At 42.3% G+C, this 22,453-nt stretch overlaps 1 protein-coding gene across 18 annotated transcripts in view; it reads left to right on the forward strand.

The window, feature by feature from the left end:
* Positions 1–22,453, forward strand: part of LOC124137847 — a 53,086-nt gene that overhangs the window by 10,066 nt on the left and 20,567 nt on the right. For 9 of the 18 annotated variants that reach the window (XM_048395005.1, XM_048395006.1, XM_048395011.1 and 6 more), the window contains 14 exons: positions 332–373; positions 1,664–1,900; positions 3,822–4,079; positions 4,890–5,162; positions 5,633–5,929; positions 8,553–8,771; positions 10,610–11,302; positions 12,351–12,596; positions 13,361–13,576; positions 14,846–15,097; positions 16,644–16,862; positions 19,328–19,570; positions 20,570–20,617; positions 21,178–21,225. In XM_048395005.1, coding sequence (XP_048250962.1) covers positions 332–373; positions 1,664–1,900; positions 3,822–4,079; positions 4,890–5,162; positions 5,633–5,929; positions 8,553–8,771; positions 10,610–11,302; positions 12,351–12,596; positions 13,361–13,576; positions 14,846–15,097; positions 16,644–16,862; positions 19,328–19,570; positions 20,570–20,617; positions 21,178–21,225 — 3,291 coding nt within the window. The remainder of the gene's footprint in view (positions 1–331; positions 374–1,663; positions 1,901–3,821; positions 4,080–4,889; positions 5,163–5,632; positions 5,930–8,552; positions 8,772–10,609; positions 11,303–12,350; positions 12,597–13,360; positions 13,577–14,845; positions 15,098–16,643; positions 16,863–19,327; positions 19,571–20,569; positions 20,618–21,177; positions 21,226–22,453) is intronic. The other 9 variants (XM_048395008.1, XM_048395013.1, XM_048395016.1 and 6 more) reach the window with 6 other exon arrangements.

Below are 22,453 nucleotides of genomic sequence, written 5' to 3' on the forward strand. Positions count from 1 at the left end.
CTCGGGGGTATGGAAATTCGTATTAACAAGAGGACATAATTAACGCAAATTATCTATACTACTCAAAATAAGTTAAAACACCCGGTTCTTTCATATAACTATCTAGGCCGAGACTAAAAAACAGTTCGTTATATCCGTCAGTTTAAAATAAGCGTGCTTGTTATAAACGTATTTCACTGTATGGAACGTAATTTTATTACTTTTGATGTAATTGTATGAGACATGTATCAGTTCATGCTTGTTTATTAGGGTATGGGTATGTGTGACTGTTAAAATGTTTTCAGAAATCATCAGTGGTCTCCTTGGCATAACCTACTAATGTCTTTTGTAGCTTCACCCGCAGTGTCACGAAAGAGGCGCAGCATCGTCCGTGGTACGTTTTTTATGATATCCTTCTTTGTTAGTTCATACATTGAACAGACAAGTTCAGACCCTCTCTGTTATAGTGTATGACACATGCACTGCACGCACGGGCGAATAGTACCAGAACCCCATCTGAAGACTTTATTTTACCATTTTGTACATTGCATGAATAAACATTAGGCGAGATATAACTACATTTTATTCAACACACATATATAAATGTCAAGCTCATTCCTTCATGTAATGACTCACTGGATTGCCTGGTCCAGACTTGATACATGTCATCGTGTCCCAGTTGCGTGGATCGATGCTCATGATGTCAATCACTGGATTGTCTGGTCAAGACTTGATGCATGTAATCGTGTCCCAGTTGCGTGGATCGATGCTCATGATGCCAATCACTGGATTGTCTGGTCCAGACTCGATTATTCACAGACCGCCGTCATATAGATGGAATATTGCTGAGTGCGGCGTTAAACAACAAACAATCCTTTAAATCCAGCCACTAAAACAACAGGACTGTAAAGATATTACGTCTCAAGAAACTCCTCATGGTATAAAGAGATTGGTGGCTACCATTCACAACTTCTGAGGTACAAGTGAGCATGCTCCTTCTTCCAAGATTACAAAAAAAGCATCTTACGGTTTTTTCTCAAAAGTTGATTTATGAAGGTTACAGCATTCAAAGCCTCGGTAAATCTTTCAAAACGTTTTATTGTAGACATGTGGATGACATTTCCACATTTAACGCATCCGTGACATACATGAGGGATGTCCGGTCAGTTCCCAATTTTGATTGTACCATATGTTCCCGTGTTTTAGATAAACAGTTCGCTTGCCTTTGCATGTGTTTGTGACGGGTGCCGCCGGTGGGGCAGGATACCCTCACCTTTTCGCGAACACCTGGTGTCACCACTATTTGATATTGATTCATAAACATATGCTCATAATATACACTAAACTACGGTTATAACGAACTCTAAGGGACCACTAATTTTAGTTCGTTGTAGCCGTAGTACGTTATATGCATATATACAGCATAACTACAGCAAATAGTCGGGACAATAAAGTAAGTTCGTTATATCCGTCAGTTCGTTATAAGCGTGTTCGTTATAAACGTAGTTTACTGTAGTCGGAATCGTACAATGGACTCTGCTTGACACTGAATTCTTATGATCATGGAAAGGGTTTGTAGCATTTATCATACAAACACTTAGGACAAAAAGGTCTTTATGCAAGCACCATACTTAAATATTACCATCTTGCATACAAAACCTGCCATGATCATATATGACTACAGGTTACCAGTGCCCTAACTCCTATGGATATTTCCGCCACCCAACAAGCTGTCGCCAGTACATCTGGTGTGTTGATGGCATTCCCAACCTGATGGAATGCAACGGCGGAAGCGTGTTCGACATCACCATCAAGAGATGCAACTTCCCCTCCCAAGTGAAAGGATGCAGTGGAGGAGACAGGAGGAGCGAGCCAGAGAGGACCCCCTTTTCCCATCTGGGGCTCCATCCAGCAGGCATGGGTATGGCTTGCCGCATGTTGCTTGTACACCCCGTTAATCTGGACGATACCCGTAGCGATAAAAGGTCAAGGTCTTATAGAGTTAGGGGCGGTCGGGTAGCCTAATGGTTAAAGCGTTCGCTCGTCACGCCGAAGACCCGGGTTCGAATCCCGACATGGGTACAATGTGTGAAGCCCATTTCTGGTGTCCCCCGCCGTGATATTGCTGGAATATTGCTAAAAGCGGCGTAAAACCAAACTCACTCACTCACTCACTCTTATAGAGTTAAGAAATGAGCAAACCTTTGTGAAGCCTTTATGCGTTCACATGTGTTCATATGAATTACCGTGAAGATCCGGGGTAGAATAAGTCTTCAGCAACCTATACTTGCCGTAAAAGGCGACTATGCTTGTCGTTAGAGGCGACTAACGTGATCGGGTGGTCAGACTTGCTGACTTGGTTGATCCATGTCATCAATTGCGTGGATCGATGCTCATGACACCAATCACTGGATTGTCTGGTCCAGACTCGATTATTTACAGATCATCGTCATATAGCTGTAACATTGCTGAGTGCGGCGTTAAACACCAAACCAAATTATATAAATGAGGCATGATATGGTAACCTAAAGCGTCCGCCGAAGGCCGGGGTTGGGGTACAATGTGTGAAGCCTATCTTGTGTCACCTGTCGTGATATTGCTGGAGTATTGCTAAAAGCGGCGTAAAACCTTATTAACTCATATGAATGAGAAGTCGGTTTGTTACTTTCATAATTACGCCAAATGTTGCGGTAAGGCTAAAATATGTCAAAAAGGTTCATACATGAAGTTAATCTATCAACATGAGTAAGTCTTTGATCCAAGCTTGCTCGTAGTTTGTTAAAGGTTTACTTTTCAGTCAGTTTACCATACATGTATACTGGATCATTCAGACGTCACAACTTTGAAAGTTTAAGAGAGAATAAAGTTCATTTGTTCATTTGAACAACGTATTTTTAACGATAAAAATTACAGAGCGCCAGAAATAGAATTTATCATGTCTCTTCCTTTCTTGATAAACACATTACGTAAATCGATCATGGGTATGTAGAAATGTCAATTTGTGAAACGATAGGCGTTTCCAGTGGTAACAGTACTATAGGACTATATCCTGGACTATAGGGTTCAGGGTGTCTGGATTACCGGGGTGTACGTTGTCATGAGGCTTCTTTAACCAGGAGCACGCCTGGTCAGAGCTTTGCCTACAATGCCATTGCTTTTATCCAGACAGCAGGATAAAATCCCATTGATAAAAAAGCTACAAAACCATTTCCAAAAGCATAAGAAATATATGCTGAAGGCAGAGTCCATTGTCAGATTCCGACTGTGTATATCATGAGCATGTGTTTATGAATCACTATCAAGTATACTGCAGCAACCACAGCAACATATGTAGCAGGTTACCGTTATGTTCAGAATTAATTATGGATTTCTAAATACGGTAAACTACGGTTATAACGAACACGCTTATAACGAACTGACGGATATAACGAACTACTTTTTTGGTCCCGACTATTTGCTGTAGTTATGCTTTATAAATGCTTATAACGAACTACGGTTAAAACGAACTAAAATTAGTAGTCCCTTTGAGTTCGTTATAACCGTACTTTACTGTATGTTATTCGTTATGCCATGAAACCATTATTTATGTTATTGTCAACCAGTGCCACGAAACGTCATTTTTGTATAAGTGAATTATTAAAGTACTCGACTTTGTCTTTCACACTGAACACGAATGCAATAACGGTTGATGTAATGCGCTCCGCTCTAAGCGACCCAATGCTTATCGCTAGGCTTGGGCCACAAAACATGGAATATGCGTCCATGGGCTTTCGGCTATGCATACACGGCTGCAAAATAGAAATAACCCACTGTACATAAACCCCTTGGCTGGTATGTTGTAGAAGTAGAGGAACCCGAGTACACGTGTGAGGGCGAGGAGGACGGCCTGTGGGGGCACCCCAAAAACTGCTCCATCTACTTCCATTGTAACCGGGGCAAGGGCACGCGGTTTAGCTGTAGTCCTGGCACGTTCTTCAACCCCTCCACGTTAGTGTGCTCCTGGCCAGGGGAGGTCCATGACTGTAGCGAAGACGGAACCGTCAAGGATTTCTATCTTAGAAAACGAAGGAGCGCTTACCTGAAGTCGACATATACGGAAGGTGCGATTGGTGCGCTTGTTAAACAATTCTGGTTAGCCGCCTAAACTGTTGATTCAAAACAATTTCAGAGTAGAATGAAGGGTGTGAGTGAGTTTGGTTTTACGCCGCTTTTAGCAATATTCCAATATCATGGCAGGGGACACCAGAAATATCGGGAATCGAACCCGGGTCTTCGGCGTGATGACCTAACGCTTTAACCACTAGGCTACCCGACCGTCCCGAATGAAGGATGTATTTACCTTGTAATGAAAATCACTAATTACTAGGACGATGTCGATCTCAGTTTCACACAAGGGACACATTTCAATGGGAAAGGCAATGGGTCAGAATTTTGTTGCCACTATCAAGGGCACGCAACTCCGTACAGCAAATTGCGGTATCGTATACCACTGGGCCATCGATAGCTCCCGGCAGTGTAGGGACATAGTCGGTGGTATAGTGAGTTTGGACCATGCTCAGCCATAGAAAGGGGCACGGGTGGCCCAGTCGTCTAAGGCGCCGCGATTCCCTGTGCAGAGTTGCGTCCCTTGGACATGCCAGAAACCTATGATTGTGGGTTCGAATCCCGGTTCGCCCCGATTATATTTCTAGGTTTGTCAGCACCATACCCGTGCTCGTGGGTTTCACCGAAGTGGTAAACGTCTGAGACCTGCATCACTTCGGGCTTTCCTCCCACATTAAGCTGACAGGCCGTGATATAACTGGAGTAATGTTAAAAGCGGCGTAAAACACAACCCACTCACACACTCACAGCCATAGATAGGTTTTCTTTGAAGACATCATAATATAGAAGTTTGTTTTTAATCCCAGATAATGAACGATCAGCACGCTCCACCTCAATCCTGGATGATGAGCCCTTCTTCTGCCCAGAGAAAGATGGTTATTACCGACACGAGAGGAACTGTTCAGTGTACTACAGATGCACCAACAACAAGCCCACCAGGTTCGAGTGTAACCCAGGGACGTTCTACAACCCGGCCATGTTCGGGTGCTCGTGGCCTTTCCAGGTGATCGACTGTGACAGCGAGGGCAAGCTGATGCCACACAGGAGAAGAAGGAGCGTCTTCCCCGAAGAGATAAGAGGTGAGTAGATCGTGGACTGACTTCAGGCCTAAGGGGACATTCATAACTTAAGCGTTAAAGCGTTCGCTCGTCATGCCGAAGACCCGGGTTTGATTCCCAACATGGGTACAATGTGTGAAGCCCATTTCTGGTGTCCCCCGCCGTGATGTTGCTTGAATATTGCTAAAAACGGCGTAAAACCATACTCACTGACTCACTCACTGACATTTGGGCCGAAGGGTAGCTTAGTGGTTAAAGCGTCGGCTCGTCATGCCGAAGACCCGGGTTCGATTCCCTAAAGGGGTACAATGTTTGAAGCCCATTTCTTGTGTCCTATTGCTGGAATATTGCTAAACGCGGCGTAAAACCATACTCACTCACTCACTCAACTTGCTCACTACCATAAATGGTATAAACCCTTATGGGGTGTTTCCACTCCCAATACAACCAACATTGAACAACTCTCATGTCTATGCATGTCCACATTGCAGACAATCACCGCTCTCATGGAAAGGATTCTGAGCTCCCCTTCTTCATCCCAGAAGAAACCTACCCCTGCCCCATCACTGATGGCTATTACCCCCACAAGAAGAACTGCTCCGTGTACTTCCGCTGTACCCAGGGTAAATCCACCCGCTTCGCGTGCAACCCGGGAACGTTCTACAACCCCAGTATATTCGGGTGTTCCTGGCCGGATCAGGTGCGGGACTGCGACAGTGAAGGCAATAGAAGGCCACTGGTCAAGCGGAGGAGGAGAAGTATTTTCTCTGCACCTGGACAGAAGGATGGTGAGCAACCTCATGTTAGGCAGTGACGATCCGGGGTAGAAAAGGTCTTCAACAACCCATGCTTGCCGTAAGAGGCGACTATGCTTGTAAGAGGCGACTCACGGGATCCGGTGGTCATGCTCGCTTGGTTGATGCATGTCATCGTGTCCCAATTGCGTGGATCGGTGCTCATGATGTCAATCACTGGATTGTCTGGTCAATACTCAGTTATTTACAAACCGCCGTCATATAGCTGGAATATTGCTGAGTGCGGCGTTAAACAACAAACAAATGTTTAACTTCGCCCCGATTATGTTTCTAGTTTTGTCAGCACCATACCCGTGCTCGTGGGTTTCACCGAAGTGGTAAATTTCTGAGACCTGCATCACTTCGGGCTTTCCTCCCACAATAAGCTGACACACCGTGATATAACTGTTAAAAGTTAAAATGTTAAACCCAACTCACTCACTCCTTTGTTCAGAGAAAGAATGTCGGAAGTTTAGTCCTTAAGGTCAGTTGAATTCGACATGCAATCGCCATTTATCACTAGGGTACTCTGTAGATGCTTATAGTGCATATGACCAGCCTATGACCAGCCTATGACCAGCCTATTGTCGACGGTGGACTTGTTCTCAAGGTCATATTGACAGTGATTTGACAAGGTCAATGTCAACTGTGTGGGCATGCTCCGTATCTATCATCAGTTCAGTACGCGCCTGTCAGACGCACTCGGCCATCTTTGTTCAGTCAAATATGTTTATTCAACAAATATTTGAAACTTGCCAACTGTAAACACACGTAATTGGAGCTGTACGTGTTGTGTTTGGGGACGTTAATGGAGCTTGATTGTTAATATGGGTCAGTCTCCAGTGACTAATACTGGCCAACCGTCAACAAGTTTTGTTGATGTAAGACCTAGCATAATATTTGATAATTACTTGACCACATCGTCCTCTCAAGCACAATACGCTGGTCATCACAACGACGCCAAGTCTGAATAAATTGTTTATCAGGAAATATTGACAAAACTATCAGAGCTGTTTCCCATTTTATGTTCAATGTTACAGATATGAATACTAATAAATACACTTATTGATATCACACAATCTAATCAATATCGATGTATGTTTAGATATAAATATATTGAAATCGAAATCATTCCGCAGTAAATAATTAATATTGCTAAATATTGCTAAAAGCGGCGTAAAACCATACTCACTCTCTCAGTAAATAAGTAACAGGTCAAAAAGATATACATATCGTGTATTAAACGTATATATTAGTTTACGTGTGTTTTGGAATTATCCATGAAAGATTCCACGAGCTTTTTCCATGTAATTATAAATATGTTTTTTTATACAAATAGTTATTTCATAATGTAAAATCGGATTTGTGATATCAATCATATCAATATTGATATCATAAATCAGGGACTAAGTAGTAAACCGGTGCTCATCCATAACACGGTCACATTGGGCAGCACAGAGTAATTATACTTCTTCTTTTTTAAACATATACAGTAAACTACGTTTATAACGAACACGCTTATAACGAACTGACGGATATAACGAACTTACTTTTTTGTCCCGACTATTTGCTGTAGTTTTGCTGTATATATGCATATATCGAACTACGGCTACAACGAACTCAAATTAGTGGTCCCTTTGAGTTCGTTATAACCTTAGTTTACTGTACATCTACTGATAACACATTTACTGTATTTACGAATGCAGTGAAGGGTAAAGTAAGGCCATACGTAGCTTTCAGTTAATCATTGATATCCATGATTGTCATCTATGTTCATAACAGCACGTTGTGATTCGTATATTTTTTATTTGAATGATTGGTTTAAAATATGATTCTTTTCATGTAACAAGTGTTTGTGTTCTAAACGCAATGAAGATGCTCGTGATGTCAATCAATGAATTTTCTGGTCTAAACTTGCTTATTAATAGAGCGCGCAGCCAAAATAGTCTGCAAACAAACAAACATGGCGGAACATTGTAAACTCGAACTATTAACGCACTACATCGTTTAATACGAATTATATCATGGTTGAACTTGAATCCTTATATGCACTTATGTCTTATCTTGGCACTTTTCTCGTCTAAAACTGCAAAAAGTTGTATAAAATTTAATTCCATATATACAGTAAACAACGGTTATAACGAACAAGCTTATAACGAACTGTCGGATATTTTTTTGTGGTCCCAGCCATTTGCTTTTTATATTCTGTATATATTCTTATAACGAACTACGGTTATAACGAACTAAAATTAGCCGTCCCTTGGAGTTCGTTTTAACCATAGTGTACTGTAGTTCGAATTATCCCTAAGAGTAACAGTTAGGCGACTAACGGGTGGTCAGGCTCGCTGACTTGGTTGATGCATGTCATCGTATCCCAATTGCGTGGATCGATGCTCATGATAGCAGTCACTGGATTGTCTGGTCCAGACTCGATTATTTACAGATCGCCGTCATATAGATGGAATACTGCGGCGTTAAACAAAAACACAAAAAAAAAAAAAAAAATCAATCGCTATAAAATAGTGCTGATACAAATGTTCACGAAAAGGTGGGCGTGCCCTGCCCCACCCGTGTCAGTTTCTGAACAAGTCCCTCATATATTGCTCTATATCGACAGCACCCCTCAAAGGGTACCGATGCCCCTTCATGGACGGGTATTACCGCCACCCCAACGACTGCACCTCCTACTACTGGTGTGTCGGCCGGAAGCCCACCAAGTACAGCTGCGCCAATGGGACTTTCTTCAACCCCAAGATGAAGCTGTGCACCTGGCCTTCTCAAGTGACCGACTGTGACCTGGACGGTTCCCGGATTTCCCACAGCCCCTACCAGTCCAGTGAGTACATGTTCAATTACCGGCATCTTCCCGAGGCAAGAGAGTTAACTGACTTTAAAAGTCCAGTTTCCACCCTTGCCGAACTAGGCTGGTATTATGGAGTTAATTTTGGCTGGACTAACGAGTCTATGCATAGTCCAATCAAAATCGCGCACCGAAATCGAAATCCGGTTCGTAGAGTGTCATGCAGATTTCGGTCGACTGCAGGATTTGCAAAGCATGTGCACCGCTAACTCGTTGTCAACGGATATTTTCTAAATCTTTTCATGTTTTTAATCAAGGTGCTCGCGTGATTTGATGCACTTCGCGATGTAAGACTCGTTTTATCACAATATAGATCTTGATTATCGATCAGATCGTCTTGACTGGGCGCCACCGTTTCGTTTGAAACAAATGCAAGTGATACGAGAGGTTGAATCTGATTGGTCAATAGGAGAGGCGTAGAAAGGACATAACTCGTAATAGCCACTGGTGGCGCTACGATCGAGCCCATGAATTCAAGCCTAGTTCGGCAAGGGTGGAAACTGGACATTTAAAGTCAGTTAACTCTCTTGCCTCGGGAAGATGATTATCGGAGGTGGTGAATGAATGTTCTTTAACGCCGCCGTCAGCACTGTTTCGCTGCATCGTGGCGACCTGACAACTTTGACTACTCATGGCACCAGTGATCGCATCCATCGAGACCGAGGACATGCAATCAGACAGTTCGCATCACCAGAGTTTGACCATCAGATCCTTTTGTCGGCTCTAACATTACGGGAAATTGGAGGCCTGTTCTGCCCGGAAATCTTATTTGGGGTTGTGAAACGATGAACATTTCAATATTTTCATGACAAAGCTGAAGACAAGGTTATTCATTTCACGATTACATAAAACGTCAATGCTAGAGAATAACCAGTCTCGATTATCAGACGAAACGGATTCCCTTGGGCGTACAAGGCAAAATTGCAGTGGAAATTATATGAATGGTTCACTGTTCGTGTTGCACTGATCACTTATCAATGGGGCGGTCGGATAGCCTAGTGGTTAAAGCGTTCGCTCGTCACGCCGAAGACTCGGGTTCAATTCCCGACATGGGTACAATGTGTGAAGCCCATTTCTGGTGTCCCCCGCCGTGATATTGCTGGAATATTGCTAAAAGCGGCGTAAAATCATAATCACTCACTTATCAATGATAACTGTTCACTGTTCATGATCAAATATCAATCTTCATTTTTCTTTTTGCAATCGAATCAGGTAACATTACCACTACTTGTGGAAATAACATTACAAGCAGTTCATTGTAATCATTCTATGTCAGTGGCTAGAGCAAGCCAAGCTGCAGACACAAACATTATAAGGCCAATGGCTAACAACGCCACGTCTATATGTACTAGGACATTAAGGAGGTCAACATGCTCTGTTTTCAATGTAGACCTAGGTTACCTGTGCATTTAAACGCGCTCAATTGAATTTGGAACCGAAAGCAAAGCACTGAAATGATATGACGTCACACTCGTATATAGAAAAACGCCAAATTCCAAGCTCTCAGTTGTCCCCAAAACTTAAAATCAATTCTCTTTGTAGATTTCTATCGTGTTTTCTGCACGCAATGTGTTGCTACACATCCTTTGAAGATTAAAGTAACCACAACGTTGCATTTTGTACTCTACAATATAATTATTTAAGTATGCCTAAAGTACTTAAGTACTATTCTATGGATATTATCTTCCGCGGTGATGTTTCAATCAGAGGGGGTTTATTGTGATTTAACAATCTCTGACTGACCAATCAGAATCGAGTAATTTCCAAATTCATTGTAGAATTGTTATTATCAACTGTCTTCATCTGCCTTGCAGGAGTAAAGGAATTCATGTGTCCCCGTGAAGACGGCTATTACAGACATCCCACTGACTGCGCCTCCTACTTCCGGTGCAATGAGAGGAAGTTGACCGCTTACAAGTGCACCCCGGGAACTCTGTTTGATGCCAAGAACAGCGTATGTGCCTGGCCATCTCAGGTCCACGACTGTACGGAGACTGGGGAAGTGATCGCCAGCTCCTTCATCAACACGCCCCAGAGACAAGCCAACGTGGACGGAAAGACGGACAAGAACTCTACCGCAACAACCACAGCTACATATAGCCGCACAAATAAAACAAAAGAAGAGACGACATTCCAGACACTGCCTACCAAAACCACACCTGCACCTGCTACGACTACTCCGACGACTGGAAAGGCCAGAAGCACCACAGCTAAGACAACGAAGAATGTTACAAGCCGGGTTAAAACCAAGGTTACAAGCAGGGTTACAAACATGGCCACAAGCAGGGCCACAAGCAAGGCTGAGACGTCAGGAACTACATCTACAACGGAGGCTACGACTGCAAGTCAGAATGCATCTACATCAACCACAACGGCTCCTTCGACTTCAACAACATCTGCTCCAACAACAAAGACGCCGAAGGTTACACAGCGTCATTCTGCCAATGATGGTTTCGGTCACGTCATCAACACTGATAGTAAAGGCAGTGATACGTACAAATTTGGAAGTAAGTTTCATGTTTCTATTTAGTGGAATAACAACGGTTTGTTTTGTGCGTCTTCCATCAACCGCTGTAATTTATCTCCATTCTATTATGGGACCACCTCCGTGGTCTAGTGGTAGAGCGTCCGCCTGGAAAGCGGGAGGTCCGGGGTTCGATCCCCGGCCGCGTCATACCAAAAGACGTTGTTGTTACCCTGTCTGGTGCTCGGCATAAAGGGGCTAAAACAAGGACTGGTCGGCTCGGAGTCAGTATACTGTGTCTGAGTGGGGTATTCATGTTAAACTACGGTATGGTATCTCAGTGAGCTAGCACTATAAATCGGCATTAGTCCGGACTAGTACAAACAGCCGCACACACACACATCGCTATATAAGTGCAATAATCTTGGACGCGACGTTAAACCCAATTTCACCTCAACCATTCTGTTATGATAAATGTCCTGCACCAAACTACGTTTCGGAAGGGACGACTCTCCTATCTCTAACTTAGCACAGGATTTCTGTCGCCCATGACATTAATTTCATTGGTCGGTTATTTATAGAAACATATGGCGAAACAGTACTATTTATAGAAACGAATGGAGCTATAATACACTGGTTAATCAAGAATGTGGCTTGGGGTACGCTGGTTCCAGAACATTTGATTTTAAAAGTTTAACATACCGAACTTATATTCATCTTTACACCATTTCTGGTGTCCCCCTACATGATATTGCTGGAATATTTCTAAAACCACAGTGTTGCGTCCCTTGGGCATGCCAGAAACCTATGATTGTGGGTTCGAATCCCGGTTCGCCCCGATTATGTTTCAAGGTTTGTCAGCAACATACCTGTGCTCGTGGGTTTCACCAAAGTGGTAAACGTCTGAGACCTGCATCACTTCGGGCTTTCCTCCCACATTAAGCTGACACGCCGTGATATAACTGGAATAATGTTAAAAGCGGCGTTAAACCCAACTCTCTCACTCGCTCAATCTAATACTACCTCATTCCCTCTAACGACTTATGATAATAAGGTGCCTGTTTTATAGCATCAACATTGCTGTATTTCAGCGAGTGTCCAGTCGCCATTTGCCTGCCCCGACAATGAAGGTTACTTCTCCGACATGGAGGATTGCGCGTCTTACTACCACTGTGAGCACGGCGTTCCCTACAAGAAGGAGTGTGGCGTGGGGGACTTCTACTCGCCCCTCAGCCAGACGTGTATCCCCGGCCACCTCGTCCCCGACTGCAACTACGACGACGACACACCAGAAGACACAACCTACCCTGAGTGGACCAAGGACTATTACAAAAGCTGTGAGTATTTATCGTCGATCTAAGTTGACAAATAGTGTTGGCGTATGTGGAGGTATAAAAGTTTGTTTGTTTGTTGTTTAACGCCGCACTCAGCAATATTTCAGCTATATTACCGCGGTCTGTAAATAATCGAGTCTGGTCCAGACAATCCAGTGATTGACATCATGAACATCGATCTACGCAATTGGGATACTAAGTCAGCGAGTCTGACCACCCGATCATGTTAGTCGCCTCTTAAGCATAATCGCCTTTTACCTTTTACGGCAATCATGGGTTGCGGAAGACCTATACTACCCCGGATCTTCACGGGTCTGGTATAAAAGTAAACATCGTCGTACATTCTGTGTAAATCCGCGGATGTTTACACAGGTTTTATTCCCCCATAATAGCCAAAACATATTGAAGTCAATTCTTAAATAATTAAGTAATCATAACTTCACATACTGTTTATTTTAATATTTATTCATTAACACTAAACACTGAAGACAGAAATACGAAATCAGTGACGTCCATCAGCGCAATAATGCAAGTCCCGCCTACACTGTATTAGCCAATAAGGAAGCAGTCGACAGGTAGTAGGCGTGGCTTAATTATTTTTCGGTTTATTGGAACATTAACCACAAAACTTGGTCATCCAATCAAATATTCTGTTATCATACCCCACGTAATCATAATATCGCGAAATGTCATAACTTACATTGTAAGTAAAACGTGTTAATTCTGATTATCCGATTTAATTTAAAGCAATACTGTTCCAATTCTAGACACCAGCGACTTTGAATGCCCCGATCTTCATGGCTACTTCGCCGACGACGTCGACTGCACAGGCTACTACGAATGCATCAACGGTAATGCCTACCACAGGAAATGTAACGCCGGCACCTACTTTGACGAAAAGAAGGAGAAGTGCACGTGGGACCAGGTCAGCGAGAAGTGTCCATCAGCGGTCAAGGAGGACGCGGTCAAGGAGACACTGGGCAGTGAGTAGACACAACACTCAATATTGATAGAGGGCTAACTGAACATTTAAAAAAAATGAAACCCATTGCCTATTTCTTAATCAAATGGACTATGTGTTCACAAAGATTGTTAACCTCGCTCATGCAAATTACAAGGTAGGATATGAGCCCATTCTGGCCACATTGTTTTTCGATCTGACAAATCAAATGTTATGTAAGTAGCGAGTGGTCGCAAACTATTTGTCTTACTTCATCACACCAACTTCTAAATGCCACTTAAAGAAGGCAAACTAGTTATCAAGCCATTTCAACGTGGGTAAGACGGTCTTGTAGGAAAAGAATATTCAGACTCTTGGAAAAAAGAGTTGGGTGATGTTTTTAAGTCTTTAAGTATTTTTTATAAAATGACCTTGTTCATATTGTGATAAGTCTAAAACTTGCAAGTGATGAGAAAAATTAAGACTATGTGAATGTTCGCGATATTATTTTAAACTAATAACATTTCTGACATTAGAGCAATAGGTTCCAGTAGGTCATATGGCCCTTATCATGTTTCGTACATTGTTTCGTCCTGATATCGTTGTACAGTGTAGTGTATAGCATTTATTTATTGGTGTATGTTTGCCTAACAAATCATAAATACAAAGTGTACTGGGAAAGGACATGCATATTTGACAACAGGTTCCCGATAGATCTGATACAAAAATATTTCGATTTGTTTTCACCCCATTCCCTTAACATAATAAAATGCCGGGAAAAATATTTTTTTAAGTATACCATGTTTGATGGTGGCTAAAAATGAAACAAACAAGAAATGGTTTTTCGATATATTTTTTTACATATTTGACACGGGTGTCAGTTTTCAGTGTTTCGTAGACTGTTTTCAGCCTACAAACGTTTTGATAACGTTTGTAACCTTTTTTCAAATCCAATGTCAAATTGCATACTTTCTTTTGCCCGTCAGTATATTAAATGATTGTAGAATTCCAAGTTTGTAAAAGGGATCGGAATCTGAGTTAAATACGCAGTCGTTTCCCAAACTGGGATTTTTGTGAAAAGGTAATTGGTGCACATGAGGTAACATATATAATGTTGGATATTCATATTTATAATAATCGATAAATATGCAATGCTTTTTGGTAACGTTGCCATGGTGACAAATATAACATTGCCATGTACACATAACAAGTTATCGATGTTGTGATCTAATATTTATTTCAGAATGTATGCGTATAAGAATAGAACTATAACAGAAGTGTCACTAATATATATTATTCGTTTTATTTAAAGAAATGATGAAATCGGGACCATTTGTTTGCCCGAGCCGAGAGGGATATTTTCGGGACCCCAAAACCTGTACAATGTTCTATGAATGTAAAGAGGGTGTTCCCAAGTCTAAATCGTGTGGTCCCGAAACTTTGTTTGATGATAAGAAGAAGAAATGCACGTGGCCCGAGCTGGTCCCCGACTGCGACGTGTACGGGAGGGTCATCCCCAGCGATCAGACTCTCTTCAGTAACAAGGAGCCGCAACAGCTTGAAAGTACGTCGTCGTTAGACGTAGACGTAGACGTAGTGCACAGTGATGTAGTGTTAGAACAGATAGATAGGTGCTGCTTAAGGCGACAGGAGGCGAAGACGCAGTAGTACTACTAATGTGAATGTAGAAGTAGTAGTAGTAGTAGTAGTAGTAGTAGTAGTAGTAGTAGTAGATGAAGAAGAAGAAGAAGAAGAAGTAGAAACATTGTTATTATTAGAAGTTGTTGTAGTGGCGATAGCAAAGTGCTATTAATGTGAATGTAGTAGAAGAAGTAGCAACATTGCTTTTGTTATTATTATCATTATTGTTGTTATTATTATTATTGGGGCGGTCGGGTAGCCATGTGGTTAAAGCGTTCGCTCGTCACGCCGAAGACCCGGGTTCGATTCCCAACATGGGTACAATGTGTGAAGCCCATTTCTGGTGTCCCCCGCCGTGATATTGCTGGAATATTGCTAAAAGCGGCGTAAAACCAAACTCACTCACTCACTCACTGTAGTGGAGATACCAAAGTCAATAGAAACTAGAAGTAGTAGTAGGAACAGCAGCAGCAGCAGTAGTAGTAGTAGTAATAGTGGTGGTAGTAGTAGTAGTAGTAGTGGTAGTAGTAGTAGTAGTTGTAGTGGTAGTAGTAGTAGTAGTAGTAGTAGTAGTAGTAGTAGTAGTAGTAGTAGTAGCAGTAGTAGAGATCCACAATGGCACTTCAAGTATATTCCTATACCTATGGATGTCACAAGTAAGGGCACGGAGTTCAAACGAGATGGAACAAATCAATAACCTGCACTTAAACTAAGTATTGAAACTGTGGCGTTGTCGTATTCGTAGACGGAGAATTGAATGTAGTCACAGCGGTAGTTGTAGGCCGACCAGTTTCAACCAGGAACGCACTAGCGACAGCATTTACAACGTTTGTTTTGGGTTGTTGTTTAACGCAGCTATATGGCGGTGGTCTGTAAATAATCGAGTCTGGAAAAGAAAATCCAGTGATTGATATCATGAGCAACGATCCACGCAATTGGGATACGATGACATGCATCAACCAAGTCAGCGAGCCTGACCACCCGATCCCGTTAGTAAACCTCTAACAACAAGCATAGTTGCCTTTTACGGCAAGCATACATTCACAACAATGCGGTATTCCGAATATGCTTTAAGTGTAACATTGTACTTGTAGCTTTTGTTTCATCATGTGTGTATCTGTTTGTTTTTTTGCAAATAACCATGTTCACAAAATATCAAATTTGCAATTTGATATATTGTAGCCTTTCGGATAGCAGGTAACTAAAGATCATTTACCGTAAACAAACTGGTGATGAGGAAGCTCGGTGCGGGATGAGGGATGGTGTATGTGATACAACCTTAAACCATGTTCATGTCATTGAGATGCTTGGTGATTGTTGGCTCAGGGTGTTCTTTCTACTGGTTGGTTTACAATATACCGTCAAACTATAACCACTATCATTAACACCATTCGTTCTAAAAATAATATAAACTTTGTAACTTTTTCGTTACCGACAAATAACCTTTTTCATGTGAATCCCAATTCCAGAAAATCCCAATGGTTTTGCCTGTCCGTTGCCCAGTGGTCATTTCCGTGACCCCCGTGATTGTTCTATATTCTACCACTGCGTGAAGAGCGTGGCGTACCGTGGCAAGTGTGTTAACAACCACGTGTTTGACCTGGAAGCATTGAAATGCGTTGACCCGGAACTGGTTCCTGGCTGTGACGTGGCCCCGAAGGTTCCCCTGATTGAAGCGACAACTGAAGGTAGAATTGATCATAATTCATAATTGTCTTATTGTCTCAATATTAACAAACTTCACACATGCATACTCAAAGCCTGTCATATATTATAAGCCATGTCAACGAATCGGTGTGCATTTAAATTTTATTCCCATCTCCCTAGGGGGTATACAACCCAAGTATGTTCTGTTGTCTCGTTAGGGGTTTAGTAAACTATGAACTTTGATTCATCGAAATGAATTGACACAAACCCTGAGCACGATACTTCATCATTTCGCAAATAAATCTTAATTCTGTATTTTCATTGTTGTATCTACAAGATAGGAGGTTAGTGATAGATTCACAGGTGTCGAATCAATGTCCTCTCTATTAAGAACATTTGGGCATTTTTAAAGCTCGTATATAATCGAACTTTCTTGATCCAAACGATCTCCAAATTGTTAACCGTCTAATACATGCATCACTTCGTGCTTTCTTCCCACATAAGTCTGAAAGTACGATATTGTTGAAATACAAAGCATCCTCGATTATCCAGAGTACTATATGCCATTCTGTTACGACAAATACCCTTGACCCTTCCGCAAGAACACCTTCGTGTCGGAGGTGACGTCCTATCTACATCTCTCCTACCAACCTAGCGCAGGACTTCTCTCGCTCATAAGAGTAATTTGATGGACGGCTATTTTACCGCCATGCCATTCGAATCGGGCTCAATAAGAAGCTATGGTGGGTGAGTGAGTTGGGTTTAACGCCGCTTTTAACAGTATTATAGTTACATAACGGCGTGTCAGCTTAATGTTGGACGAAAACCCGAAGTGCAGGTCGCAGGCGTTTACCACTTCAAGAAACCGACGAACACTGGCATGGTGCTGACAAACCTAGAAACATAATCGGAGCGAACCGGGATTTGAACCCACGATCATAGGTTTCTGCGTGCCCAAGGGACGCAACTCTGCATAGCGAATCGCGGCGCCTTAAACGACTGGCCCGCCGTGGCCACAGTTATGGTAGGAAACCGTAATTATCATAATTGAATGGTGATATAATACACTGTATAATCGGGTATGTGTTCAAAGCTCAAACTTATCATCTGTCTGGCGATGAAAAGCTATACATGAAATAAAAGAGACAAAAAAACAGTTCCATACTCATAAAAAATCTATTAATAGTGATGATACCATGTGTTCGCAAAAAGGCGAGAGTGTATCATAAGCATGTGCTTATGAATCATTATCTAATGGTGATGATACCATGTGTTCGCAAAAAGGCGAGAGTGTATCATAAGCATGTGCTTATGAATCATTATCTAATGGTGATGATACCATGTGTTCGCGAAAAGGCGAGAGTGTATCATAAGCATGTGCTTATGAATCATTATCTAATGGTGATGATACCATGTGTTCGCGAAAAGGCGAGAGTGTATCATAAGCATGTGCTTATGAATCATTATCTAATGGTGATGATACCATGTGTTCGCGAAAAGGTGAGAGTGTATCATAAGCATGTGGTTATGAATCATTATCTAATGGTGATGATACCATGTGTTCGCGAAAAGGTGAGAGTGTATCATAAGCATGTGCTTATGAATCATTATCTAATGGTGATGATACCATGTGTTCGCGAAAAGGCGAGAGTGTATCATAAGCATGTGCTTATGAATCATTATCTAATGGTGATGATACCATGTGTTCGCGAAAAGGCGAGAGTGTATCATAAGCATGTGCTTATGAATCATTATCTAATGGTGATGATACCATGTGTTCGCGAAAAGGCGAGAGTGTATCATAAGCATGTGCTTATGAATCATTATCTAATGGTGATGATACCATGTGTTCGCGAAAAGGCGAGAGTGTATCATAAGCATGTGCTTATGAATCACTATGTAATAGTGATGATACCATGTGTTCGCGAAAAGGCGAGAGTGTATCATAAGCATGTGCTTATGAATCATTATCTAATGGTGATGATACCATGTGTTCGCGAAAAGGCGAGAGTGTATCATAAGCATGTGCTTATGAATCATTATCTAATGGTGATGATACCATGTGTTCGCGAAAAGGCGAGAGTGTATCATAAGCATGTGCTTATGAATCATTATCTAATGGTGATGATACCATGTGTTCGCGAAAAGGCGAGAGTGTATCAAAAGCATGTGCTTATGAATCATTATGTAATAGTGATGATACCATGTGTTCGCGAAAAGGCGAGAGTGTATCATAAGCATGTGCTTATGAATCATTATCTAATGGTGATGATACCATGTGTTCGCGAAAAGGCGAGAGTGTATCAAAAGCATGTGCTTATGAATCACTATGTAATAGTGATGATACCATGTGTTCGCGAAAAGGTGAGAGTGTATCATAAGCATGTGCTTATGAATCACTATGTAATAGTGATGATACCATGTGTTCGCGAAAAGGCGAGAGTGTCCTGAACCAATCCAAGGAAAACGACAACATTTCGAACTTATTACGACATTCCTTTCCCAGAAACCGCCCACTTTGACTGTCCAAGCGATGGCTACTTCCGGGAGAAGTCCGACTGCTCTGTGTACTACCACTGTAAAGATGGCGTCTACTTCCGGCATGAGTGTAAACCCAATACAGTGTTCAGTCAGGAGAAGGGTCTCTGCACCTGGCCTCACCTGGTGCCCGGATGTGAGGAGAAGAATGACGCCCCAACAGTCCAAGTTACGTCAGAGAGTATGTCTGAAGTTGCGCCACCAGCCGAAGGTGAGTCGAGTGATGGCATTATATGTATAATAGTGTTTAAGTTTCTCAGATTATGTTTTGTGTTTAGATACAGCTTCTCTGTGAATGTGTTCTGTGTAAAATGTCCTGTCTCTGATAATCAGCTGTCGTTTTTGTTATATGTCGATAAGATATGATGTTCTTGAGACATGAATTGGCAGCACTCCCGTAGGCATTCCGGGCGGTCGGGTAGCCTAGTGGTTAAAGCCTTCGCTCGCCACGCCGAAGACCCGGGTTCGATTCCCGACATGGGTACAATGTGTGAAGCCCATTTCTGATGTCCCCCGCCGTGATATTGCTTGAATATTGCTAAAAGCGGCGTAAAACCATACTCACTCACTCACCGTAGGCATTCCGGGTTAGAGTTGGCCCCACCAACCTCGGCAGGTCGTAAGTGGCCGCCAAATTACCTGGGTGGTCAGGATTGGTGACCTGGTTGATTGTGTGTCATCGTACCCCAACGGCGTTACCGTTGCTCACAATATCAACTGGGTTGTCTGATCCGGACTTGGTTATTTAGTCCACCGTCATATAGCTGGAATACTGCTGAGTGCAACAAACAAACAAACAAACAAACAAACAAACAAACACGTTGTCAGGATGTGTATCTGTACCGGCAGTACTTGAGTTACTTTCATCGATGGGATACGGGTGGCCGATTGGCCGAAGGTGTATCAATTCGATGCGCAGAGTTGCATAATTTAGCTGTCTTTTTGCAACTATCGAGGGTTCGAATCCCTTTTTTAGTTCTATAACGTCCAAGATACGCGCATAAGTTCGTTCTGATATGTGCAATTTGTGCCTGTAAAAGAATTTGAAAATTATAATTTTCAAACATTTATATAACAAGTGATTTAAATGAATTGTTGCGTAGCATGTGGAAATTGTTGTACTATGTTGTTCTGTACAGTTGTTCACAGCTGTGCGTTGTTGTGTACTGTTGTGTTGTTGTATGTGATGTCGTGTCTGTACGGCTTGTAGCACAAGAGCCTGGCAGTGACTATGAGTTTGGGGAATCGGTTGAGAAAGGTGAGTCTTGACACTGAAGTTTCGCCATTTACGTCACAACTCTACTACTGCCGTTGGGACCACGTGTTGTTAACACAATAACGTGTCTGTCTCGTTTACCTCGTCTATGTAACAGAATAGTTGATTGAACAATACGAGTGGAAAAGGAATTTTCTCCATTTATTACATTATGTTGCAAAAGAATCGTAGTGCAAGAGGGAGATTTCGTCCCTCTTTACTCACCTCTATCTTTTTCTATTTCTTACGACCTCAAAGAATGTTGGTTTTAACTTAGTCTACCCAGCCTTCCCAGCCTCACCCACCATAATTGTTACATCACTGTTCTGTGTGCACGTCATTAACCACACAGCGAAATCTGTAACTGCGGTTTCTGTAACACGATATGCGTAAAGAATGTGTCATGCTGCGTTGAAGACCTTCTCAGATAGACTTGTTAACGGTTGCACATGCGTTGCGCCATCTTTATTATATTTAATGACGGGTACTTTTTACGATATAACTCAATGCTTTTCATCCAGTAACTGTTTTGATATTGTGACACTGATTACATCACTGTGTAGAAACCGAGAATAAGCAGAGCATAAGTAATACCGGCGCGTCGGAGCAAGGTAAGAGAGGTGACTGGTCATATATTGTATATTGACCGAGGTGTGGTCACATAACATATATTGACCGAGGTGACTGGTCATATAACCTATAATACCGGAGTTGAATGAATGATTGTTTGTTTGTTTGTTTGCTTGTTGTTTAACGCCGCACTCAGCAATATTCCAGCTATATGACGGCGTTCTGTAAATAATCGAGTCTGGACCAGACAATCCAGTGATTGACATCATGAGCATCGATCCATGAAAATGGGATACGGTGACATGCATCAAACAAGTCAGCTAGGCTGACCACCCGATCCCGTCAGTCGCCTATTACGGCAAGCATCAGTTGCTGAAGACCTATTCTACCCCGTATCTTCACCTGTGGAATGAGTGATTGTAGTCTGAGTGAGTGAGAGTATTGTTTTACGCCGCTATTAGCAATATTCCAGCAATATCACGGCGGGGGACACCAGAAATGGGCGAGCGAACGCTTTAACCACTAGGCTACCCGACCGCCCCTTGTAGTCTTGGAAAAAACTTCCTATCCGTTTTTTTCATTGCTAATAAGGTCAGTTAGGCGGACTACTAATTCAAATCTAATCTCCTGCAAGTTTAGTTACAAACAGTGAAACTCCGTTAAGCTGGGCGCCAGACTTCCCAGTAATATCGTTCGGTTTACCAAATGTATGGATAAACGAGTCGTGGGTTTGTTTATGTAGAAGGAATAAATCTCCCGAAGGCGGGTGTTTAGGATCACCGGGGTGAGAAATAAGGAATTTAACTGTATTTCAAATATATTTCATATAGTTAATCGTCATTTGAATTAGAAGAATTTCATCTAATGCTACGTGGGTTATTGCCAGGGAGAATTTTCACAGAAACAGTATCGCGAACACTTCTAGTCAGACTATACATTTATTAAAATGTCCACCTTTTCTCATAGAGTGAGTGAGTGAGTTGGGTTTAACGCTGCTTTTAACAGTATTCCAGTTATATCACGGCGTGTCAGCTTAATGTGAGAGGAAAGCCCGAACTGATGCAGGTCTCAGACGTTTACCACTTCGGTGAAACCCACGAGTACGGGTATGGTGCTGACAAACCTAGAAACATAATCGGGGAGAACCGGGATTCGAACCCACAATAATAGGTTTCTGGCGTGCCCAAGGGACGCAACTCTGCACAGCGAATCGCGGCGCCTTAGACGACTGGGCCACCCGTGCCCCCTTTTTCTCATATAGACACCGTG

This window comes from Haliotis rufescens, unplaced genomic scaffold (genome assembly GCF_023055435.1).
Source record: "Haliotis rufescens isolate VD_foot unplaced genomic scaffold, xgHalRufe1.0.p SCAF_138, whole genome shotgun sequence".
Taxonomy (NCBI): Eukaryota; Metazoa; Mollusca; class Gastropoda; order Lepetellida; family Haliotidae; genus Haliotis; species Haliotis rufescens.